Source organism: Hetaerina americana, unplaced genomic scaffold, assembly GCF_022747635.1.
Source record: "Hetaerina americana unplaced genomic scaffold, ioHetAmer1.1.p SCAF_135, whole genome shotgun sequence".
In the NCBI taxonomy this organism is placed as follows: Eukaryota; Metazoa; Arthropoda; class Insecta; order Odonata; family Calopterygidae; genus Hetaerina; species Hetaerina americana.
Genome location: NW_027286459.1, coordinates 555,001 through 582,572, shown reverse-complemented (window position 1 = coordinate 582,572; position 27,572 = coordinate 555,001). Strand labels below are relative to the sequence as shown.

The following is a 27,572-nucleotide window of genomic DNA, read 5'->3' as shown; positions in this document are numbered from 1 at the left end:
ATTAAGTGTTTTTAAGATGGCCCACAAGATGCCCCACGGATGACTCAAGGCCAAGACGACCTTCAATGACCCGTGTTTAGGAATTTGATCATGTGCAATGGTCCCTTGTCCTTCTTACTGATAGTCTCAATAACTGTGATTCGAATCATAGCTGAATAGACCTTGCTAGATTTGCTAGATCTTGACCCGTCATATTTTCCTATTCCTATTGAATTACCATGGGTTATGTACATTTCATTTTCGATATTTTTGTGGCGCTATTTACGGTACTTATGTCTCTCCCTCATACCAAAAATGTTGGCCATTTGAATGCTCAATTAATTGTTGACAGCTGATTTGATTGGACATGTCTTAACTTGTCTTCGATTTTTGCCTGCTCCATAAAAATGAATCAAAGAATCTGTATCCAATTTTGTGTGAAATACTACCTTGATCAAAAAGTTCCCGGAATAACCACCGTGTGGCGCTCCCATCGTTCCGATTTGAGTTCTGTTTTTTTTGTTAAATTGGTACATCTGTTGTTGATATTCCCTTTAAATCTTAGTGTCATAACTTGACATTTGCAAAAGTTACGTAGCCAAGAGTACATCTATCTCTGTGTGTGTTGGCGATTTTTTACAATTTCAGAAATGGATTTAAATTTGCAACAACGAACTTGTATTAAATTTTGTGTAAAAAACGGATTTAGTGGCGCATGGACGTTGGAAATGTTGGAAAAGTGTTTCGGCAACGATTCTCTAAAAAAAACGGTCGTTTACCAGTGGCACGAGCGGTTCAGAAGTGGTCGTGAGTCAATCGAAGATGATGAACGCAGTGGCAGACCATCGACATCGAAAGTCGGTGAAAAAATTGATAAAGTAAAAGAAATGTTGGTCAATAACCGCAAATTAACCATCAGAGAAATAGCGGAGGACTTGAACATTGCCTATGGATCCGCCCAAGACATTGTGGTTAATGATTTGGGTTTCCGTCGTGTAGCAGCAAAGTTGGTGCCAAAAGACCTCAATTTCATGCAAAAAAGAGACCGTGTTGACGTCGCAAAAGACATGATTTGCGAGGCTGAATCCGATCCCACATTCATCAAAAGGATCATTACTGGAGACGAGACGTGGGTTTATGAGTACGACACGCAATCCAGACATCAGGCAAGTGAATGGCGTTCACCAAATGAGCCGAGACCAAAAAAACCACGTCGTTTTCAGTCAAAAAAGAAAGCAATGCTGACGGTTTTCATGGATTACAACGGTGTAGTGCATCATGAATTTTTGCCAGAAGGCCAGACAGTAACCAAAGAGTATTATTTGGGCGTTATGAGACGTTTGCGTGAAGCAATTCGCCGAAAGAGACCAGAAATGTGGGCAGAAAACTCATGGATTTTGCACCATGATAACGCACCATCGCACAGTGCTATCATTATTCGTAATTTTTTGACGAAAAATGCAACAAATACCATCCAACAGCCACCGAATTCACCTGATTTGGCTCCCTGTGACTTCTTTCTGTTCAATCGAGTTAAAAAACCATTACGGGGAACGCGTTTTAGCAGCCGAGAGGAAGTAATGGAAAAATCGCAGGAAGCACTGATGGACATACCGAAAACCGACCGTAACTTTTGCAAATGTCAAGTTATGACACTAAGATTTAAAGGGAATATCAACAACAGATGTACCAATTTAACAAAAAATAACAGAACTCAAATCGGAACGATGGGAGCGCCACACGGTGGTTATTCCGGGAACTTTTTGATCAAGGTAGTATGAAATAAAGTTCACGGATGAATTCCGAATGTTGACTGTGACTGCCCCTTTACGAAGAGCAAAGCGGCAGTTTGCCCACAGTATTCTGACCAATGGAATTGTTTCGCTAGTGGAACAAAAACTGCGATGTGATCTTCGATTGACGATTAATAATGGCCTGGCTGAACAATTTCCTTGACTTGGACGCACTACTGTACAGTGTTGTCAGGGGAAACCTCGGATACCACAAATTGTGTGCAAGGTGGGTGTACAGAAAATGCAAAACCGTCCACTACACAAAGAGGGCAAAGAATGTCCAGTGGACGAGACAGTTTTTGTGCCCCCCACCGTATATAGTGGTGACCCTTCACCTGGTGACTACTTCCTATTCTCCTTGCTCGTGGCAAACTGTGGCTCGGTGGACAACGTGTCGAAACCATGAAGAGGAACTCAAGAACGGCCTTAATGTCAATTTGGTTCAATTCTCTCAGGTGTTGAGCTTCTTATCTCAAGAGGGGTTATAGGAAGCAGTGGGTGTAGCGATACGAAATATGCTTAGAAGTGAACGGCGATATTATGTAAAAGAAATGAAGTAGGTTTGTATAGCTAACTAAAAGTGCAGCAGACAATGAAATGTGTTTCATATGAGTATATTTATTCCCATGACCAAAAGGCCCTTACTTTAAGAACATGCCTCCTATTTTATCCTGATACTTTTTATACGAAAAAATGTGTAGGCCTGTAGATTTAGTTGTATCTGTTTGCCCCTTGACTGTGAGGAGACAAATGTTAATATTTTGAGTATATACAATGTCTGTTCGAAAAGTATTGCGAATTTTGATTTGCCGTGGGTTATGTAAATTTGATTTTCGATTTTTTTGTGGTTTTATGTCGGTACTTATGCCAAAAAGTTTGGTCATTTTTAATGTTCCCTTAATATTTGATGGCTGTTTTGCTGGCTCTTGTTTTGGCTTGGATTTTTGCCTGTTCCAAAATATAGATCAAAGAATTTGTATCAAATTTTGTGCAAAAAATAAAATTAAGTCCACCGACGAATTCCGAATGTTGACTGTGGCATATGGAGAAGCTACCTTTGACCCAAACAATCTTTATTGGTGGTACAAAATGTTCTCAAGAGGGCCGAGAAGAAGTGAAGGATGAAGAGCGTACCAGACCCCCAAACTTGTCAATGACAGACGAAAACATTGATGAAGTGAAGAAAATAGTATTGGCAAGACGTCGAATCACCGTTGGAGAAGTTGCTGAGGACCTAAACATATCGATAGGCTCGTGCAAATATCAATGATTAGGGCGTGACATGGGTCGCCGCGAAATTCGTACCAGAATTGCTCAATTTCGACCAAAAACAGTAGCTCACATTCCACATTGGGCCAATGAGGTGTTGGACTCTGTCCGCAATGACCCATATTTGCTCCAGAGGATCGTAACTGGTGATGAATCATTGGTTTATGGTCATGACGTGGAAACTACACCTCAGTCATCCCAATGTGGAAGCTGCAGCACAAGCCAAAGACCGAGATAAGTGCTCCAAGTTCGGTTGAATGTGAAAGTTTTGCAATTACAGTTTCCTTCGATTTTAAGGGGGATGGTGCATCATGAGCTCTTGCCACAGGGGTAGAACGGTAAACAAGGAATATTACCCGCAAGTTATGCGCAATTTGCGCAAAGCAATCCAGCACAAACGCCAGGAGTCGAGTGGAAGAACAAAAATTGAATTTTGCACCATGATAACCAACGCCCCAGCTCACAAACATTGTTTCTTGTGGGGGAATTTATGGCTCAAAACAACCCACTAACAATGCCGCAGCCAACGTATTCCCCAGACTAGGCCCCAGTGACTTATTCTTGTTCCCGAAACAGAGGAGACCAATGAAAGGACTATGCTATGCTATGAATTATGGGAGATATAGACTGCATCGAAGGAGGAGCTGAAAGAGATCACAGAAAATGATATTTTGGAGTGCTTAGAGGATTGGAAAAAATGTATGCACCAGTGTATAATAATATCCAATGGGGATTACTTTGAAGGGAGTACAAAATACAGATGTTCATGAATTAATTAATAATTTCTGAAAAAGCACAAAAGTCACAATACTTTTAGAACTGACATCGTACAATTTTGTGCTTCTTTGCATGAAGAATACACCATATCTGGAATCAATATACGCACTGAATGTCCTAGGGCACTAGCACATTTGCCTCCAACCTACTGCTTAAATTTAAACCTGTAAATGTAAGTCCTCATTAATAATCCACAAGAGAATCGTCTTGCGCAAATACCTCAACGCTAGGATGTTATGAGCTTGTCCGATCTCTTAAGCTCAGATGTGTTTACTTGCGACGCAATACTTTGACCTAATTCAATAAAATGAAGTCCATTCACATATCTACGCAATTCCAATGTTGACTGATTTATTCCATGCGATAGCATTGATTGGATTTGCATTAAACTGTCTCAATTTAACTCGTTAGGTTAATGGATTCGCACAATTAAGTATTGAAAAGCATTGCAAAACATCTTTTCATTCATTTACAATTGCAATTCCATTTTACTCTCGATGGAATGAGAATGCGCAAATAATGACAGAGGCAACAATAAGAATTTTGAGAAGCATCGTACTCAGCAAGAACTACCTATATAAAACATCTACGAGGGTCATCCGGAAAGTAGTACCCGTTCGTGAAATAAAGACACAAAAGTAAATATTAACAAACATAAAAAATTTTATTTGAAAGAGGATACTTTAAACTACTTCTCAACATAATCTCCAAGCAAATTAAGGCATTTGTCATAACGTGTGACAAGTTTCTGTATTCCTGCTGCATAGTCCTTCGCCGCCAGCTCATTGAGATACGCGAGGGACCCATCTTGCACAAATTTTTGCATAATGCAGATGGTGTTTAACAATTTCATGAACAATTGTTCGAGAAACATTGGGAAAATGCTCACAGATGTCATCAATTGTGACGCGCCGATCGTTCCTCACGAATTCGTCAACTGAGCTCACCAGTTGGTCTGTAATGACAGACGGTCTCTCCGAACGCTCATCGTCGTGTGTGTTCCCCCTCCCCATGTTGAAGTTGCGACACCACCGCCGAACAGACGACTCGTCCATTACATTGTCTCCATACACCTCCTTTAATTGGCGATGAATATCACATGGGCGAACGTTTCTTGCATTGAGGAATTTAATCACTGCCCTCACTTCACAACTGGCGGCGTTCTCAATTTTTTTAAACATTGTAAACAATCACAGAAACAACACAGGCAATGCTAGCGTCACGCAACTTGGCTCAGAGAAGGCAGACAAGCCACTGAAGCTATCTGACCTCGTCCAGCGGCTACTCGCGTCGTCAGCACTTCATGCGGCACGAACGGGTACTACTTTCCGGATGACCCTCGTATTTATCTCCCGATACTCTTCAAACCCACAGAGGAGAGACAACAGCGAGAGAGAGAGAGTGTATTCCCAGCTTAACAGATTTATAACTGCTCAAATGAGTGAGAATTTGCGTTCAATTAACTGTCAAAACAATCCACGCAAGACTCCCAAAGAATTGCAAGCCTTTAGACTAATTAGATATTACCTGAAGGAGTTCTGAAGAGGTCATTTTAAAGTTGCCTCCCAATAGATCGCAAATACAAGACATAATAAAAATATAGCAACACAATATTCCCATTGATCCATTTGGCAGGAGAAGACTCAAGCCATGGATTCGCAATGTCCATACTTACGATTTCATGAAGTTTGAACCATTCTAATCGCAGCAGTATATTTATATATATATATATATATATATATATATATATATATATATATATACATATATATATATATATATATATATATATATATATATATATATTTATATAATATTCATATGTATGTATACATAAATGTATATGTATATATATATGTATGTATATATATACATATATATATACATATATATATATATACATACATATATATATATATACATATATATATATATATATATATATATATAAAATATGTATATATAAATATAATATGTATATATATAATATGTATATATATATTTTTATACATGTGTGTGGGTGTGTTTGAATTTGTATGTGCATGTGCTTGGTTGTTTGTTCAATTCTGAGTTGGCTTGGTGCTTGCGGAATAACCGTTGGCATAGCGTCCTCATTGTCAGCAGCAGTGGCCTGATGTACACTGGCGGTCGGTGATGGGTGGTCCTCGACCATGACAACATCCTCGTCCGCTTCCTCCTTGAAGTGTGGTGCCTTCAGGTCGATGAGGAACTCGAGTGGGTCCCTGTCCTCTGGGATCTCCGTGATGATGCTGTCCTGGGCAAAGATGGTGCCAGTGGAGGGGGAAGCCAATGGCACCACCTTCAAGCACAGTGCACCCGGCGTTCCGTCATCACCAGAGTCCTGGTGATTCGCACCACCATTGAATAATCATAAAACAAAAGACAACATTAATTAAGGTGTGGGCGCCCAGTTTGACTTGACTCTATTATACACTGTTTATACATATATATATATATATATATATATATATATATATATATAACGATTGTCCGGAAAAACTCATACGAGCGGCACAATAATGGGCTGACACAACATAACACAAATAGAAAAGAATAGACACATATAAAAGAACACTTACACGGTAAATTGTTCGAGCTTTCGGCCCTCTCAGGGGCCTTCTTCAAGAGAGACTCATATTTATTTATATTTATATATATATATATATATATATAAATATATATATATATATAAATAATCCAGCATCCTACTCTACATCAGGTCCCTCTTCATCTCTTCAGTACTTTCTTCCTCCCTTCATCCCGTCCAACATCCCTATCCTGTTCCTTCCCTTTCCTCGTTTGCCCAACATTCTACCCTCTATCACAGTCTTCAACATCCCACTGCCGGTCAACATCCCCTTCATCCACTTTTCCTGCCTCCATAGGATTTCTCCCAGCAAACCCCTCTCTTCGCCCACCATACCAAGACCTTCCTCATTTGTTTTCTTCTCTGTCCATTTCACCTTCTCCATTCTCCTCCACACACACATATCTATAATAGCCTCCAATCTACGTCTATCCTCCTGCTTCAATGACCACGTTTCCGGGCCGTACATAGCTACGCTCCATATCAAAGTTTTTACGAGTCTTTTCTTAACATCCTTACTCAAAGTCCCTGTCATCAACTCACTCCTCCTTGTGAAAGCCTCTTTGCCTAATTGCGCAATTCTTCTCCTTACTTCCCTACTACTTTGACCGTGTTGGTCCAAAACACTACCGAGATACGTAAACCGTTCTACCTGCTCTTGTTTTTGCCCTCCTATTTTAATGTTAAGCTTGGCCTTTTTCTTCCTAGAAAATCGCTAACCTTTGTTTCATTAATATTGATTCTCAACCCATACCTGACGCACTGAATTTCCAATTCACTAAGCAATGCTTGCAACCCCTTGGCTGACTGACAAACTAAAGCTTGGTCATCAGCAAACCTAACTGATTTTATGAATTCCCCGCCCACCTTCATTCCTACCTGCAGTTCTTCCCATGCCTCTTTAATCATTTCCTCGATATACAGGTTGAATAGTAAAAGTGATAATGGGATACACCCCATGCCTTACACCTCTTCCTAACACCACCCAACCGGACTCCCTGTTCCCCACTCGCAACTGAGCAGTCTGAGACATGTACAGGTTGCGGATTAGCCTCCTTTCCTTATTCCAATCTATTCCTATTTTCTGCAATATACTCATTAGTTTTTCCCAATCCACTCTATCAAATGTTTTTCCGAAATCTACGAAGTAGGCAAATACCTCCTGGTTGTGTTCTATATTCCTCTCGATTAATAATCTCATTACTGCAATGGCATCACGCGTACCTCTCCCCTTCCTAAACCCAAACTAATCATCCCCTAAGTAATCATTTTCCCTACTCTCTATCCTTTTGTTTATGATCCTGAGAACAACTTTAGCTGCGTGGGATATCAAACTAATTGTCCTGTAGTCCTCACATGATGTAGCCTTTACTTTTTTCGGAATAGGAACTTAAACTGATCTCACAAAGTCTTCCGGCCAGATTCCTTCCTCAAATTCCAAAGAAACTGCGGGAGATGCCGCAACAGTAACTTTTAACGGAGTCATCCGCTAATGTGCATTTCAATGCAACAATTTCAGAGCGTAAAAATCATTCGCCTTGACTGGGACTCGAACCCAGATCCCTCAATATCCGGTCGAGTGCTTTAGCCACTTAAGCTACCGAGGCGTCCTCTTAAACTCTGAAATTTTGGGGCTTTTAAAGGAACTAGAAGTTATGACGAAATACCGTACATACAATGTCACATGTATTCGTAGTCGTGCGCGAGGCGCCACTGTCCACGAGGTTAAAGCCAACTTTAATGGGAAAACACCATACGTGTTTAAAGTTGGCTTTAACCTCGTGGACAGTGGCGCCTCGCGCACGACTACGAATACATGTGACATTGTATGTACGGTATTTCGTCATAACATCTAGTTCCTTTAAAAGCCCCAAAATTTCAGAGTTTAAGAGGACGCCTCGGTAGCTTAAGTGGCTAAAGCACTCGACCGGATATTGAGGGATCTGGGTTCGAGTCCCAGTCAAGGCGAATGATTTTTACGCTCTGAAATTGTTGCATTGAGATTCCTTCCTCATAAATACTACGGATCAGCCCATATAGCCTCTCCCTCCCACATTTTCCTAAGCCTTTTAAAAGTTCCGCGGGAATGTTAACCACCACCACAGCCTTAATTAGTTTCATCTCCCTTAATGCCCTTTCTATCTCATCGTCTAGTATGCCTGGACCTAAGCTATCTCCCCCTATGTCATGTTCCTTATGTCTAACTTTGTTGGTCTAAGGTCTTTACTATACAGTTCTTCTATACTTATATTCTTTCCATCTCTCTAGGATATTTTCTGTGTCAATACTATCTTACCCGCCTTATCTCTAACTGTTAGCATAGATCATCCCTTCTTACTTCCCGATACTGATTTAACCTTGCCGTATGGGGTACCAATTTCACTATCCCCTTTCTATCTTTCCATATCCTCGCACTGCATCTTCCACCATGCTTCTTTTGCTTTATTTGTTGCCCATTTCAAATTAATATTCAACATTCTCTTTGGACATCCTTAACTCTGAGCTCACAAATTCATCCATTTCCTACTCCAATCTTATCTTTGTAATCATCTTGTCCATAAATCCAATAGCTACCTCGTCCTTATCACTTATCAATAGTTCCTATATAGATGGTTTCTTTAGTCACTTTCAGTTTCCTTTCCCCAACTCTTGTGATTTTCTCTACGTCCTGCTGATATTCCCTTCTTCCCCATCCAATTAGTGCCTCAACATATCCCATTCCCTATTCACAATTCACTTTGACTTATCACTCCTTTTAATTGGAAACTAAACACTTAATGAGATAGAGATCAGAGTCGACTCCCGGGAAACAATGCGGATTGATCAAGCTGTTACTGGGCACATGGGTACATCCATAATCTCTAAGTTACATCCCCATCCTGTGTAGGAGTCGACGAAAATGCAGAGCATGTGTTTTTCAATTGCCCTGGATACAATGAAGCTAGGAAAGAGCTCGAAATGAAGATTAAACATAGTATAACCCCAGAAAGTTTGACGGAGGTGATGATGTCATCAAAGGAGGCATGCAGAGCAGTCGATATCTTAGCATCAAAAGTTCCAAAGGACCTACAGGGTCGCACCCAAAAGTGGTAGGACTGATTTTCTCTGGCGCGAATGGAGCGGTGGAGGGGGGTCTGCCTGGCAGGGTAAGGTGGAGGGGGGCTCTTAGCAATAGACCGACACCAACCTCAGTTGCCTGCGGGCTGTCGTTGAGTGAGGACACCGTTTTTAGTGAAGCAAGTTTCTTGTCCGCGTCGAAAAACAAAATGAATCTGAATTTAGAGCAACGTTATTCCATGAAGTTTTGGGCAAAAATCGGGAAGACGGACACTAAGACCCTTGATATGATCAAGCAGGCTTATGGGGACACTGCCTTAAGCCGTTCCACAGTATTTGAGTGGCACAAGTTGTTTAAAGAGGGTAGGGAGCTCGTTGAAGACGACCATCGCTCCGGATGGCCGTCGAGGGCAAGAACTGACACGAATGTGGACAGAGTGAGGACACTGCTGAACACAGACCGATGCTTAACCAGTGAATAAATTGCTTATTATTGGGTCTGTCTGCATCCAACGTCCAACGCATTGTTTCACAGGATTTGGCCATTCGCAAGGTGTGCGCGCCAAGATGGTGCTGAAAATTCTGCCATGGCGCGCTCGTCGTCAGACAGCTCCTGGCCAAATACGGCGTTGCCGGCGTTGCAGCTCAAGGGACGACGTTTTGACTCGATAAAGGCCATTCAAGAGGCTTCGACGAGGGTCATCAACGGCATCCCCAAAGAAAATTTCCAGCGGGCGTACGGGGAATGGGAGCAACGTTATACTAAGTGTGTGTGGCAGCTCAAGGAGCATACTTTGAAGATTATTGAGTCCATGTGAGTATATCGTCAATGAAATTCTTGCTAAAAAAATCAGGCCCCCAACACTCAAGTGCAGGTTTGAGGTCATTAAATGCATCCAGTGTATTTTGAGAGGCGGATGAAATATGGAGATGGGTCCTGGTGTATGCTATAGGTCAACATGGCGAGTTTGAACAGCATGAAATTAAAAAGTGACTCCCACTAGATTCAAATGTCATTTGAAGGCTGTCAATGGTGAGAATGCTATTGATAGGTCTACTGTAAATATCGATTGGTAGTATAATTTCATGTTTGTGAGGCTAGAAAATCCGTATATTGTTGATGAAACACGAGCAGCGGACGTCCTGATCACTGCCACAGACGATAAACATTGCAAACTCTTTGAAGAGTTGATTCCAAATGAGCAGTAAATCACTATAAAAGCATATTGCAATCCATATTTGAACATCCAAGGAAGAAGTTTGTTGTGTCAAAGGCAGCAGCTTGGCCAGCCAATAATATTCTTGCAATGGGACAATACAACGCTCGTCCACACACAATTTGCACGCAACTGGAGGGGCTATTGCGAAACCTATCAAATTTGAACTGATTCCAATAACCTCCTCCTTGTTCCCTTATGCAATCTTGTGCCCTGGGATTCTCATTACGGTCCTCTCAACTCAAGAGACACATGCCTCTCAAAGGGTAATAATCATTACACCTCGGACAACGCTGAGGTGAAATCCCAGCTGTTAAGTCAAATGGATTTGGGAGAAGTCAGTAGAGTTTGTTTCTCAGTGACGGAATGACAAAACTTGTGGCACAAATTGGGAGAAATGTTTGTTAGCCTTAAGAACGGTGCCTATTAGTTTGAGAAATAAATAATATATAATTAAATAACATAAAGAATTGGACTTTAATGTACTTTGAGCCTGAACTTGCCATTTGTTTTAGTTTTTGGTCTACAAGCATCTGAGATATACTTTTCCAGCCTACCCTCGTATATAGACTGTAAAACACGTGTTTAATTTCACCTCACACTTACTTCTGACACCGTGACACTAAAATTAAGGCTGTAGCAAGGATCACAATTCACATGTAACAACATGTGACCTGTCGCTTGGAAGAGTGACTTCGAAATAGTTACATGATACCTGTCACTCTGTAACAGAACAAAACTGTGATTTTGGAACAATAATAGGATAAGAAGTGACTTTGGAAGCGTAACCTTAGTAACAGTTCCAAATAGCTGGTATTCCCGTTTACGAGGTTTGGTCAAATTCGCGGATAAAATGGATGCACACGTAATCCCTTGCAGCCATGACCTTGACCAAACTGACCACTTCCCCCCCCAACACAAATGACCCATCACCGACCAACCGTTGTCCACTCACTCACCACAAGGCCTTGATTGGCCATCGCCTTGAGGAACTCGATTCTAGACTTTATGCACATAGTCTTGAAGTACTTGTATTCAATGACCTTGTCGACGCATTCCTTGCAGACCGTCACCGGTAGGCCATCGTCCGTGCTTACCTGGAAGACAAAGAGAGTGCCCTTGAGAAATGACTATCAGGAATGCAGTCCCCCTCTCTGTCTGTTGCGACAAGACGGACACGAAAGGCCGGGAGAGACGCCACTGAAATAATCAAGGCATTAGACCTGTACCATGTCGTAATATCAGTCTATTAGACCAGACAGAGCGGCAACGTACACGGTACTCACAAATGCAATACGCACCTGATAAATACGCAAATTTGGTACAATCTGGCAGCAATGGCACGGACCATGGTCCCCGCCCACTAAAGCGGTGCTTAGTTGCCCCTTGAGACCCAAAAATGAGCCGTCTTTGTGCTTGGCGGCTTGTCAAGACGTGAGTATGGTATGCCAGTTCTGTTAATTAGTCTGTTTTCCTCGTTTTAATGCTTGTCGAGAATGGAAATTGACAAAATCAACGGAGCAATGAATAAGCATCAGGGTTTCTGGTGAAGTGCAGGGGTAAAAGTTATCAAGGAATTACTGAAATGCACAGGCACTGGGTCTGTACGGTGGCAATGCTCTGAAGGAGAAAACATCCGTTTTCAAAGTGAATTAAAAGCATTTTAAAAAGATTTCCAACACAAGTCACCACTGATTATGATGCGAGCCCAGGAGAACCTTCAAACACCTGTGCTGGTGACAATATTGACGGTGTGCAGTCCCTTGATCGCCATAAAAACTGTCTCCGAGTAGCAGTAGTAGTATTTAGGGGAGGCGATTGACAGCTGAGGTCATTTGCGCCATAGGGGATGACAGGAAAGGATGAACGGGGGTGGAGAGAGAAACCCTGCACGGGCATTAGCCCACTCTTTACGAAAGCAGCCAAGGGGTCTGCAGTTTAACGTCCCATCCGACGGATGGCGTACTCACTCAAAGGTGCCCTCCACAAAGCACCTCAAGTAGGGATACCACTGAAAAGTATTCAACACCGCCAGGATTTGAACCGGGGCCCTCTGGGTGGGAAGTCAGTATGTTAGCCACCTCGCCATCTCGTTCCCCAAAACTATCTGAATGATAGCTGAATCGTGAACTGAATTTAGGAAAATCAACGGTACACACACACACAAACTGCTATTTTAACCGACTCAAGGTGATGGACATGGATCCTTGTACACACCAGTGACGCAATCAATGCACCACCATTCAACACATTCAGAGAGCATTGTCATTGTTCGCCGTTGTTTATGGCATTAAAGAATTCAATTACCTTGATCCTTTGACCATTATTTTCCTTATTAATCTTAAAAGATCTTTGCCCCTTTGTGACTTTTTCCTATATTCCCAATGAAATGCAATAAAATGTGATAATTGAGGGCATTGTATATCACTTGGGCACAAGATGTGTGAAAGAGACACAATAACAAAGCAAGAAACAACGAGAGAAAACTAAAAAAGTGTAACTACCAAGGAGGGTGCTTTTGACAGTCGAAAAGAAGAAGGTAGATGGACAGAATTGAGAACTAATGGTCAATTCTCCCGTTAAACCCATCGTTGCATACATTTTTAAATAGGCATTAAACACAGTTACAATCATACGTAAACATAAATACAAAAAGGCACACATAAATTCACTTAGCACAGATTAGCACATCGAAAATAAAAAGTATCTATATATATATATATATATATATATATATATATATATATATATATTTATACTAGCTGAATACCCGGCTTTGCACGGGTTAGGGAGAAACAATAATATAAATATACTACATAAATAAAAACAACAAATTATAAAGTACAATAATACACTACTTCATACAAATTTAAGAATCTTTTTTATTTAACACCTGTTTATAAACTACATTTTTTGTTTCATATCCAGGAGAAAGAATATATAAATTTTTAGGCGAACCTACTCTGGAGCAAGCAACATAAAGTTGCCCGTGGCTAAAACATGGCGATCTTAGATCAACACCACAAAACTTTAAAGACTGTCCCTGTGATTTATTAATGGTAATTGAAAAAGCTACCCGGACTGGAAACTGTAATCTTTTAAAGTTGAAGGGAAGATCAGTTGGGATTAGAGGTATCCGTGGAATAAAAATTATTTCACCTTTTCCAGTTAAAATGACTGCCTGGATTATATTTTTCATTAATTTTGTCACACACAATCGTGTCCCATTGCAGAGGTTTTTGGTGGACCTAAATTTTGCAATAAAATGATTGGAGATCCTACTTTAAGTATAAGGCGATGTTGTGGCAATCCAGCTGGATCAAGTGAATTTAGGAATTCCGTTGGATAATTGACGGCTTCGTCAGCATCCACTACGGTATCAACCGATTTATATTCAATCACGTCTCCTGACAGCATGGCTAGTATCTCCTTGTTAATTTCATTAACATCATCGTTCTTAGGAGCAAGAATGGCTCTTTCTCGAAACCATTCTAAATTTTTATAATTTTGATTAACCAAACACCACCCCCACCAACGCAGTGACCGTCCTTCAATGAATGTCAAACCAATGCGGACTAAAACACCCCACCTCTCATTGAATGAAGGGCACAACGTGTTTTTTCCACTGTTCTCTCAATGAACAGTGGACGGATACATTATGTTTTTCATTAATTAACATGAACTTCCATAAAGCTGAGCCAGAAACCATCGAATGCATGCATACCAATTAATTCAACTCCCTCAAATAGAGTAATAACCATGAAAGACCTTGGGCGTTTCAACTGACCATAAACTAAATTATTCCGACCACATACAGACTGTAAAAAAATAAAAAAATGTCCCAATTAGGCCTTCCACACTGCTTCACAGAAATTAAAGATACAATAGCACTCCATTCGTACTTCTCATATTATTATCATATTGCTCCCCCAAATTCGGTCGACCTCATCACAGGAACTAATCTTAAAATCCCTTGATTGTACATCTCTCACTTCTTTGCCAAAATAGTCAAACGCAGAATCCCCACATTTCTGCATTATGTCCTCAAAATACTCTTCCGTCTTCTTTATCCATTTCTAGTCCCCGAAACTGCAGACTTTAAGCTGATTTGAAACCCTTCCACAACACCCTAAACTCAGCCATTGACTGCCCTGAACTGCTCTCTCTCCCTTTCACTTCAACTTCAGGAGACCAACTAAATCCACCCTCTCCCTGCTCCATCTCCCTAGGATATCTCTCACTTAATTCTACACCTTCATTTCGCCTCTCCTCCCTTCTTAATTCACTCCCCCAATTCACACCCTCCATCCTTTTAATTTATCACGCAACAATTCCACCACCCAAACTCCCATCCCACCTCTCAACAAATTAAATTTTTCCCCTCTCCACCTTTGGTTCCTGCTGTTTACTGCTATGCTGCCATTGTATTTTGTCCTCTTTCATGTTTTTGCTATATTTTTCTCTGTAAATTGGCACCGCTGCTGTACGTGAATGATGCTTTAAAATAAATAAATAAATACCCTCCCCCTCCCCTAGCCCACTATAATAGGTTTTTGTACCAGCACTCGACTTTCCCCCCCTCTCCCTTACTTCCCCTATCTTCCACCCCTCTTGAAGCCAGGCTATATCAGTTGAGGAATTTCTAATGTACGTCACCATATGATGACGCACAGCATCAAAACCGTGGTCGTGTGAAGTATTAAATCTTAATGCGGAGGTGCTAAGTTCACTCCTCTACCCTCATCTCCTATTTTGATGCTAGGCTTAGCCTTTCTCTTCCTGGAAAACTGCTATGCCTTTGTTTTACGAGGGTGGTCGCATAAGTACCCGGCCTAACCTGGAGAGGGCAGTAGTTGTTTGAAAAATATCACCGTATTAGAAAGTACGCAATCTATTAAGTACATGATTCAAGTTTGAAGACCCCATGCTGTTTAGTATTTGTTTGGCATTCATCACTAAGTGAACGTTTACGAGTGAATTTGCGAAAATGCAGAGAAAATCGGTCATTGCTACATGTGATACAATATACTTTTATTTGAAAGGCCTCAGCCCCCGCAACCAATATATCAAAGCTGAACTGGTTTATTCTACTCTGGGAGTGAGTCTGCTCCTTTGTTTGTACAACAGTAATCGGGTGGCAGAGTTTAAATGAGGCCATACGAGCTGTCAAGACGAGAACATCGCTAATCGGAGTTGACCAAATGAGGTGTGACGACTCCAGAAATGATGAAGAAAATCCACAAAGTGATACTGGATGAACGTCGACTGAAAGTGCGCAAGCTAGCAGACATAGTAGGCATTTCAAAAAGTGCAGTGCATCACATAGTTACTGAATATTTGGACATGAGAAAGCTGTGTGCAAGATGGGTGCTCACACTCGAGCAAAACCAGTATCGTGAAGATGTTCCAATCAAGTGTTTAGCAAAGTTTCAAAGCAACAAACCAGAATTTCCATGCCGTTTCATAACTATGGATGAAACATGGGCCCATTACTTCACACCCAAGACAAAAGAGCAAACAAAACAATGGATTCAAAGGGGACGATGACCGGCTTCAAAGAAGACGAAGACCGTTTCAACTAGAGGCAAGGCAATGGCATTGGTTTTTTTGGAATGCCCATGGAATAATTTTCATATTACCTACGTAACACATTGCTCAGGTGTGTGCAAAAATGGTATCAAACTTATTGAAAATCCCAGGGGAAATGATGTACAGAACTGAAAGGATATTATTTTGAAAAATCAATACATTTTTTCTCAAAATTTTCGTGTTTTCTCTGTTGGGACAGGTGCTCCTGGGACCATCCTCATATTTACATTGAACTTCATCCCATATCTATCGCAATGAGTTTCCAATGCACTCAGCAGTGCTTGCAATACCCTCCATTGGATGACTGACATACTTTGGCCAATTACACTAAGTCATCCGTCAACCTTAACTTCTAGCAACTCCTACATTGGCTGACTGACAAACTAGAGCTTGAGCATCAGCAAATCCAACTGATTTTAAATGAATACCCCACCGACTTTCATTCCTATCTCAAGTTCTTACTCCAGTCATTCCTTTCCTCTTCAATCATTAACTCAACATTTGATTTGAACAGTACTGGTGGTAAGGCCATTCTCCTCTTCCTAACACTGCCCATCCTGACTCCCCGTTCCCCACCCGCACCTGAGCATTCTGAGACATGTACAGGTTGTGGATTAGCCTCCTTTCCCTATTCCAATCTATTCCTATTTTCTGCAATATACTCATTAGTTTTTCCCAATTCACTCTATCAAATGCCTTTTCTATAATCATACGAAACAGGCAAATACCTCCTGGTTGTATTCCATATTCCTCTCGATTAATAATCTCATTACTGCAATTGCATCATGTGTACCTCTCCCCTTCCTAAACCCAAACTGATCATCCCCTAAGTAATCATTTGCCCTACTCTCTATCCTTTTGTTTATGATCCTGAGAACAAATTTAGCTGCGTGGGATATCAAACTTATCGTCCTGTAGTCCTCATATTATGTAGCCTTTACCTTTTTTAGAATAGGAATTCACCATTTAACTCTTTGTACCTCATTTTGCCTAACTCTGTGTTTACATTCTTCTATTTTCTCCTCTCATCCATCTTTGAAATCATCTCATCCATGATCCATGGTTCCCCAGTCCTTTTCTCGTTAATGGTTCCAATAGTGTCTTTTGCAGCTTTAGATAACCCTTTCTTGATCCGTTCCCATTTTTCTTTGATAGTACTAAGCTCTTTACCATCCTCCATGATTTCCTCTACAGCCTGTTGGTACTCCTTCCTTGTCAATCCATTTAATGCTTCTACATTCCCTTTTCTAACCTGCTGCCCCTGCCTTATCCTTTTGAAACGGACGCTACATTTCACAACAACTAAATTGTGGTCTGAGTCCGCATCCGCTCCCAGGAGGCTGTGGGAATTTATCACACTGTTCCTAAACCTGTGTCTGACCAGGATATAATCTAGCTGATACCTTTCTGAGTCACCTGGCATTTTCCATGTATACCTGCATCTTTTGTGGTGTCTAAACCAAGTGTTGGTGATGACTAACCCCTGTCTCCTGCAGAACTCAACTGCTTTCTCCCCGCGGTCATTCCTCGTGCCTAAACCGTAGTCCCCCACCTCATCACCATCTCTTCCTTCGCCTACTGTCGCATTCCAATCCCCCATCACTATCAAATGTTTCCCTGCAGGAACACACGCGATTATGTCCTCTAACTGATCGTGTATCCTATCTACATCTTCTTCCTTATGGTTGCTCGGTGGCATGTGTACCAGTAAAATAACCAAGTTTGTCGGTTCTGCTTTTATCTCTACTTGTAATAATCTATCCGTTACCTGCTCTATGTTGACTATGCTTCTTCCTACCTCTTCATTTAATACTATGGCAATCCCTCGTTGGCTCTCGTCCCCGCCGCTATATATTATTCCATAATTTTCACTCCAGTAATCCCCGCTATCTTTCCATCTCACCTCGCATAGACCTAAAATATCTATATTTCCCCTTGCCATCTCTCGCTTAACATTCTCCAATTTCCCTGTCCTCATCATTGTCCTAACATTCCACGTTCCTATTCTAACTAATGTGGTCTTTTTCTTCTGCGTCTTCTGTTCTGCTGCTTCCGGTTTTCCCTTGCAAGGGTTTCGTGGGATGACGACCACGGAAGCCTTGCCTCCCCCGCTGCCGGGCATGACACACGGCCGATTGGGCCGAACTCCACAGTTACCAGGACTCAAAATATCTCTATTGTCCATCATTATCAATCTTGGGAATGATAAATGAGGTGGTTTCCCGTTGCCTTCCTCAATAGTGTTTTTTCAACGTGACACCATCGTCACTCAATGGCCAGTGGCCCCTCCGGGGTCAGACGCCTTTGCAGCCACCTCACTGAAGAACAGACACGGCATGGACTACCTTTCGTCTTTCGCTCCAAAACTCCGACCTATCTGGCGCACGGGTGACCCTACCAGGACCAATTATCATAAGCACAGCACATCTTGGAGCACACAAGCCCTTCTACTGCATCGAGGTTTCTCACATTTCGTACTTCACGTCCCTGCCATCTTAATTCCATCTTGTTCTCTCTCTTATCACACAATTCTTCGCTTACTTCCAAATCGGTCCGAAACACTTCAGAAATTAGGTATAAACTCCTTAATTTAACTCTTAACTTAGCATTTATCTTTCTTGAAAATAGTATTAAATTTGTTTTATTTTTAAAATAATTTACTTAATCCAAGATTGATCGCACTGAAAGCACTTTTTAGGTGCTCAACTCATTCACACGAGTTTCATTACATTAAAAATAAGAAAAGTTTAAATTAAACAAAAACCACAAATTTTTAATAAACACGGATACACACATATTGTAAAATTTACAAAAATATACCGCACTGAAAATATACTCTTTGTTTGTTCATATTATAAAACAATTCCTTTAACGGATGTTTGGTAAAAACAATTGTTGTCATAGCAACGGACTCAGGTAAACACAAAGCACTATTTGATTTCGGCGAATTCTCTTCATATTAGAATACATTACTTACACGCGAAAAAGGAAAGATATTTCAGATCCAGACAATCTTTTTCTTAATTAAAACGCGTGATTATATCTAGCAACAGACATATTTGGTGCAGCAGCAGAGTTATAATTGACACATTAGTTTCTATGTAATAAATATTTACACACCCATGCATTGCTCCACATAAAAGTAAAAGTTCATTATTTTAACTCTCCCGGTATGGTTTGCCCTCAGCCATAAATACATACATTATCACCAACATTTATCCACCGCATCCTTGTGGACAATAAATACCATTCGTACGTCTAAAATTTAATTATTCTTGAAGATTTTATATAGCTAAAACAAAGATGAAACATTACACCATCCAATACCTGACCCATAGTTATAATACCACAGAATGGAGTAAATGTCAATAACAATCATCAATTGAGCAAGGTCACGACACTGTTCAGAAGATATATGCATGGTTTCTTAAATTCTATACCTCTATGCACACAATACAAAATAACTTACATCGAGTTGAAGTAGTTCCTTCAAGATCTTCCATATTAGGAATCCCTTGGTGCCTTTAGGGTTGAATATATCGACATAGTGGCCACTGGTGTTCATACAAAGACGACATATTTGCAAACCCTCGTCTTCAAACATGATTATCAATTATAGGCAAAATACTCCGTCCTGGTCTTACTTTTCGGGATAACTGCTGATATATAAAATGAGAAACAAAGATGTTTAGTGATTTAAGACTTAAAAACAGTGAGTCGTGGATGCAGATACGTTCATATCAGATTGGAGCATACCTTTAATAAGTGTAGATGTATAGAAACATAGAAAGCTGTGCAGAAAAACCATTAAAGCCAGTTCGTACTACATGTACACAACCAAACAGAACATTTAAGGTGACGAAAATACTTTTCGCGCTTAAACAAAAGACGTCGATTTGCGCGTAACTGTTTACAAAAGACGGCGAAATAGGCGGCAGGAAGGAGAAGTCTTCAAAAATGGTTTTCAAGAAACTGCTTATTTATTATGAATTAATCAGCGGGTTCATCAGAAAAGTTATAACAGAGACAATTTATTCAACGAAGTGAACCTAAAACATCGGATAAAATGATCATTGAGAGTACAACTCAGGTTAATTATTGATAAACATGCAATCATCATATTTTGTACATAAGCTATCTATTAAGGTTGTAATAGCGATCCTCTTTAATCTTTATGAAAATATCTATTTCAAAACCAACAGTTGTAAGCCGGACAAAAATTTGGCAGAAGACCTGAATTATAATAAAGGGGATAATATGCTTCATATCCCACTGACGAGTCCTTTGAAAACTTCTGTTGATAAATAGGTATTCCAAAATTATTTGCATTAATCTTTCGTTTGCTAAATACAATTATTTACTCAATATTTGATATGATGTGCTTTCTCATCAACCGGATGGTGTTTGAAATATTATTTCACTTGGAATTTTGCATTGGAAAGGTTAAGCTACATTGATCACGCAAACGTTTCAGTTATAAACCCTCATTCTCAACTTAAATGAGTTCATTTGTGAATATTTCGAGAGAGTTTTACTGTTGCGAATCATTAACTTCTGTCTTATTTTCAGAACAGTGGCGATCTTAGAACTTCCGGAAGAGTATGTCTAAGTATTCAGAGCTCGCAAATTTAACATGAAACAATTTTCACTTTGATTTCATTTGGTTTGAGAACATGCTCTGCCACAGATAATGTTCATTTGAACCATAACTATTAACCTCGACACTAGTTTAAGACGCATACGGGATTATTTCATCAATGTATTTGAAATAAAACTCAAAACGAATTCAAAATAAAACAAAAGAATTACACACCACTTTCTTTGACTTGAAGGAAATCACTCCTCACTTTTCCAATAGCAAAGCAATGTCTTCATTCATGTGAATAATTGCTCTTTTAATGTGTAATCCCTATTAGTTTTATTACCTTATTGCAGATCTTAATTTAAAATTGGTCACACAACGCTAGTCATTTTTAACAATTAAGTCGCGGACAATATGAAGGCCAAATGGGACTCGTTAACGTTTCACAAATTTCAGTTTAAATGCATGTCCCTAAACACAACTAATCCAGTTTTTTACAAAAACATGAATGAAGGGTGTCCCAAAAATGCATATATTTATGTACGTCTGTTATACGACGTCCGTAAATTTAGTAATGGGACTGGAAACGTAGTGTTCGATCTGGCAACACTGGAGACGCTGGACTTGGAGGGGCGGCAGGGGAACATGTTATCTGCCCCTCTGTACGGGTTTGAATTCGCTCGAGTCATTTGGTTGTCCATAGTGATTTTATTTGTGAAACAGTTTTTTCTATTGTGTTCTCAAAATGAGTGAAATCAATTTCGATGTGCTATCAGTTGCTGCTTCAGACTAGGTCGGCACAGCGCAACGGGAACTCTTGTTAAACTTCAGCAGGCCTACGGAGATAGTGTTTAGTCAAGAGCCAAGGTATTTTCGTTGGTTTGAGGCATTTTCAGAAGAGAGTCGATTGAAGATGAAAGACGAAGCGGAAGGCCTTCATCTTCAAGAACCAATGAAAAAGTCGACAGAATCCGGGATCTTGTGCCTTCAGATAATCGGTTGACCGTCAGAAGAATCGGGGAAGAGTTGAATTTGACTCACACGCCACCGTTCATCAGATTTTGACCAATTAATTGGGGATGAGATAAAATCTGTGCAGAAATGGTTCCAAGAAACCTCTCGCTAAAGACCAACACGATCAGTAGTGGCTTGTTTTGGCCAGAATAAAACATTCCTGTGGCTCTCAGCCTCATTATTCACCTGACTTGAGTCCTTGTGACTTTAATCTCTTCCCCGAAGTTGAAAAATCACATCAAGGGAACTCATTTTGGTGGGACAGTTGAAGACAATCAAATGGCTGTAACCGACCAGCTGAAAGCTATTCCTGTATCGGAGTTCCAGCACTGCTATGAAGAGCGAAAGAACTGTCTCCAGCATTGAGTGGCTTCAAAAGGAAGTTAGTTTGAGGATGTGACAATATACAATTATAATTCTATTTGAATAAAATTTTTAAAAATCAGTCCCATTACTTATTTTACAGACCTCGTAACAGCGTACTGAAGGTGAATCGTCATCACGACAACTCAAGTCAAAGTGACGTGTGTGGTCTCACTTCGACTTGTGTTGTCGTGATGACGATTCACCTTCAGTACGTTGAAGAGGGCTACTTTGTGGCCGAAATACGCGTATTCGTATTCACCTTTCTTACACCTTTCCTTCTTACCTTTTACCCCTTCTTGACTTGTGGTGTTTGCCAACTAATTTCATTTGTACTTTGTTTAGAAAAGGTAAACTGTTTACGGCTATTGGAGTTTTTCATTTATTCAATACTACTAGCCATAAGAGCTCAATTCTATCAACATCCTTTGTTTCACTGAAAACACACAATCCACTTTACCACAGTTACTGCCTCCCGTACTGAGAGAGAGAGATAGAGCAGTTAAGTTGTATACATTAGTTTTCCCTATAAATTTGATCGTAACTTAAAAAATAACGTAACTCATAAATTCTCTCGGGTCATTACACGGTGTAGGAGTTAAAAAAAATTCCAATTTAAACAAAAAGAAGTGAAAAATCCATTGCTTGTTCGTCTTTCCCACAAATATTTACTGGATATCATACACAAATTATATATATATATACATATTCAAACACGAATTCCTAACAAAAGGCGAACAAATACTCATTTAAACAGACCCAGATTATATATATGTATATATACACATATATATATTATATATATATATATATTTAATGATAAGAAATAACATGGGAGTGATCTTTATATGTGTTCTTATATTGATTGTTGCTGTCAAAGTATTACCCTTTCATTATTAGCTAATCTACCTGTCAAGGTAGGTTTCTGGATAGACACAGCTCCCAAATAAATATTTTGCGATTCCTAGCAGGACATCATATCCCTTTTCATCGCTAAGTACCTTCTTCCTCCCTTCATCCTGTCCAACATCCCCATCCTGTTCCTCCCCTTTCCTCGTTTGCTCACCTTCCTCCCCTCTATTACAGTCTTCTTCAACATCCCACTGCCGATCAAAACCCCCTTCATCCACTTTTCCTGCTTCTATAGGATTTCTCCCAACAAACCCCTCTCCTCGCCCACCATACCAAGTACTTCCTCGTTTGTTTTCTTCTCTGTCCATTTCACCTCCTCCATTCTTCTCCACACCCACATTTCAAAAGCCTCCAGTCTACATCTATCCTCCTGCTTCAATGACCACGTTTCCGCGCCGTACATAGCTACGCTCCATATCAAAGTTTTTACGAGTCTTTTCTTAACATCCTTACTCAACGTCCCTGTCATCAACTCCCTCCTCCTTGTGAAAGCCTCTTTGCCTAGCGCAATTCTTCTCCTTACGTCCCTACTACTTTGACCGTGTTGGTCCAATACACTACCGAGATACGTAAACTGTTCTACCTGCTCTAGTTTTTGCCCTCCTATTTTAATATTTAGCTTGGCCTTTTTCTTTCTAGAAAATCGCATTACCTTTGTTTTATTAATATTGATTCTCATCCCATACCTGTCGCACTACATTTTCAATTCACTCATCAATCCTTGCAGCCCTTTGGCTGACTGACAAACTAAAGCTTGATCATCAGCAAACCTAACTGATTTTACGAATTCCCCGCCCACTTTCATTCCTACCTCCAGTTCTTCCCGTAATGCCTCTTTAATCATTTCCTCTGCATACAGGTTGAACAGCAACGGTGATAATGGGTAACCCTGCCTTACACCTCTTCCTAACACTGCCCAACCGGACTCCCCGTTCCCCACCGGTTCTTGAGCAGTCTGAGACATGTACAGGTTGCGGATTAGCCTCCTTTCCCTCCAATCTATTCCTATTTTCTGCAATGCACTCATTAGTTTTCCCAATTCACTCTATCAAACGCTTTTTCGCAATCTACGAAACAGGCAAATACCTCCTGGTTGTGTTCTATATTCCTCTCAATTAATAATCTAATTACTGCAATGGCATCACGCGTACCTCTCCCCTTCCTAAACCCAAACTGGTCATCCCCTAAGTAATCATTTGCCCTACTCTCTATCCTTTTGTTTATGATCCTAAAAACAACTTTAGCTACGTGGGATATCAAACTAATTGTCCTGTAGTCCTCACATGACGTGGCCTTTACCTTTTTCGGAATAGGAACTAACACTGATCTCACAAAGTCTTCCGGCCAGATTCCCTCCTCATAAATACTACGGATCAGCCCATATAGCCTCTTAGACTCCAACATTTTCCTAAGCATTTTAAAAGTTCCACGGGAATGTTATCCACCCCAACAGCCTTATTTAGTTTCATCTCTATTAATGCCCTTTCTATCTCATTGTTTAGTATGCCTGGACCTAAACTATCTTCCTGTACGTCATATTCTTTTTCACTGTCTAGCATTGTTGGTGTAAGCTCTTTACTATACAGTTCTTCTACATATTCCTTCCATCTCTCTTGGACCTTTCCTGTGGCAACTATTACCTTACCAACTTTATCTCTAACTGCTATCGTTGATCTCCCTTTCTTACTTCCCAACAAAGCTTTAACTTTGCTGCACAGCGCACCGATTTCACCCTTCCTCTGCAGACTTTCCATATCCTCGCACTGCGTCTTCCACCATGCTTCTTTTGCTTTATTTGTTGCCCGCCTCAATTTTTTGTTTAATTCTTTTTACTTCATTTTGACTAATTCTGTATTAACATTCTTCCATTTTCGCCGCTCATCCATCTTTGTAATCATCTCATCCGTGATCCATGGTTTCCTCTACCGCCTGTTTGTATTCCTTCCTTTTCAAACCATTTAATGTTTCTACATTCCATTTTCTAACTCGCCGTCCCTGCCTTATCTTTTTGAAACGGACGCTATATTTCATAACTAAATTGTGGTCAGAGTCCGCATCCGCTCCCGGGAAGCTGTGGGAATTTATCACACTGTTCCTAAACCTGAGTCTAACCAGGATATAATCTAGCTGATATCTTCCTGAGTCACCTGGCATTTTCCATGCATACCTGCGTCTTTTGTGGTGTCTAAACCAAGTGTTGGTGATAACTAAGCCCTGTCTTCTGCAGAACTCAACTGCTTTCTCCCCACGGTCATTCCTCGTGCCTAAACCGTAGTCCCCAACCTCGTCACCATCTCTTCCTTCGCCTACTGTCGCATTCCAATCCCCCGTCACTATCAAATGTTTCCCTGCAGGAACACACGCGATTATGTCCTCTAACTGATCGTGTATCCTATCGACCTCTTCTTCCTTATGGTTTCTCGGTGGCATGTATACATGAATAATAACCAAGTTTGTCGGTTCTGCTTTTATCTCTACTTGTTATAATCTATCCGTTACCTGCTCTATGTTGACTATGCTTCTTCCTACCTCTTCATTTAATACTATGGCTACCCCTCGTTGGCTCTCGTCCCCACCGCTGTATATTATTCTATACTTATCACTCCAGTAATCCCCGCTATCATTCCATCTCACCTCGCATAGACCTAAAATATCTATATTTCCCCTTGCCATCTCTCGCTTAACATTCTCCAATTTCCCTTTCCTCATCATTGTCCTAACATTCCACGTTCCTATTCTAACTAATGTGGTCCCGTTCTCCTGCGTCTTCTGTCCTGCTGCTGCGGGTTTTCCCTTGAAAGGGTTTTGTGGGAGGACGACCGCGGAGGCCTTGTCTCCTCCGCTGCCGGGCACGACACACGGTCGATTGGGCCGAACTCCACAGTTACCAGGACTCAAAATATCTCTATTGTCCATCATTTAAATCTTGGGAATGATAAATGAGGTGGTTTCCCGTTGCCTTCCTCAATAGTGTTTTTAACGTGACCCCATCACTTACTGGCCGCCCCACTGGGGTCAGACGCCATTGCGGCCGCCTCACTGAGGAACAGACCCTGTGTGGACTACTTTTCGTCTGACTCCTAACCTTCGACCTATCTGGCATTGGTGACCCGACCAGTAATATATATTTATATACATGAACTATGAACCATAAACACAGTAATCAACCCGAAGGTCGGTTTGGTATGGGTTATGGTAGAGATCACCCTGTACTAAGCCTTATACAGGGTGTGAAAATTCACACATCAGGGCATTAAGGGGGGCCAGTTCCTTTCCCTGTGCCGGTTATGGTTTCCCAGTAAGATCTGGTATCCGAAAAATCACATAGCTTGGGTGAAGCTGCAGTGCCGAGTGCCATGCCCGGGAATCGAACCCGGGACCCTCTGGTCAACAGTCCTACGCTCTACCCACTGGACTACCGCGACCCACATAAAAAATGTATATTTTATATATATGCATGTATTTATCATTTATATATATATATGTATATATATATATCTAATAAAAATGTATAAGACTTAGAACTAGTGGACGCAGACAAAACACAGAAACACACAAAAGGGACACTCACTAAATTTCGAATTTTCGGTGGTCGTAGCCAACTTCATCAAGGAAGAGAGGGATAGGACTGCAGGGCATACGAGGACTGGAGCGATGGATGGAAAGGGAATGTGGGGAGGGAATTTGGAAGGGAATGTTTCGGAGGGGCAGTGTTAGAAGGGTGAGGAATATGTGGAAGGAGATGGGGGGGTTGAAAATATGTTTGGAGCAAGGTAATTAATGTCTAATATTGAATCCTGGCCTGGGAATTGGCCAGGAATCTTTATTAGGCATCCCATTTTCAAGGCCCTTCAAACTTGGATCAGCACCTGCATTTTTTGTGCGAATATATATATATATATATATAACATGCAGAGCTTCTCACTCTGTCTTTTAGAATTTTTGTGGATATTGCAATTTTTCATGTACTCAGATAGATTTCCTTTTGTATGTACTACAACATGAAAAATTTAATTACAAAGGCACTGGCAATACATACAATTTTTTAAACCAGGGGTCTGCAAGGGACATTGTGTTTAGTAATATCCATGAGTTGAACGGCCCCTTTTTTGTGCCCTGAAAATGGCCACGGCCTTGGGTGATGAACCCACCACTAAAGTAGTATACGCTATGTGAGAATAAAATTCTAAATAGAATGGTGCACAGAGAACAGCTACTGAAACAGTAGATCTAATGGACCTTATTAAAGAAGCAGGCCGAGCTTAACTTACTGGTTTAAGTACTTGTGTGTTCATCCCAAGAGATTTGATAACTCATGTGTAAACCCAAAAATTTGGTAAGATCTGACATCCATAAGTACACCACAAGGGGTAAAGCAAATCTAAATACGACTTAATGTAGACTGCCATCAA

At 40.7% G+C, this 27,572-nt stretch overlaps 1 protein-coding gene across 1 annotated transcript in view; it reads right to left on the bottom strand.

The window, feature by feature from the left end:
* Positions 1-27,015, bottom strand: part of LOC139686240 (zinc finger protein 652-like) — a 34,049-nt gene extending 7,034 nt beyond the window's left edge. The window contains exons 1-4 of the mRNA XM_071583401.1: positions 26,732-27,015; positions 19,759-19,948; positions 11,660-11,797; positions 5,914-6,180 (exon numbers count right to left, since the gene is read on the bottom strand). Coding sequence (XP_071439502.1) covers positions 5,914-6,180; positions 11,660-11,797; positions 19,759-19,893 — 540 coding nt within the window. The 5' untranslated portion in view covers positions 19,894-19,948; positions 26,732-27,015. The remainder of the gene's footprint in view (positions 1-5,913; positions 6,181-11,659; positions 11,798-19,758; positions 19,949-26,731) is intronic.
* Positions 27,016-27,572: the final 557 nt, after the last annotated feature.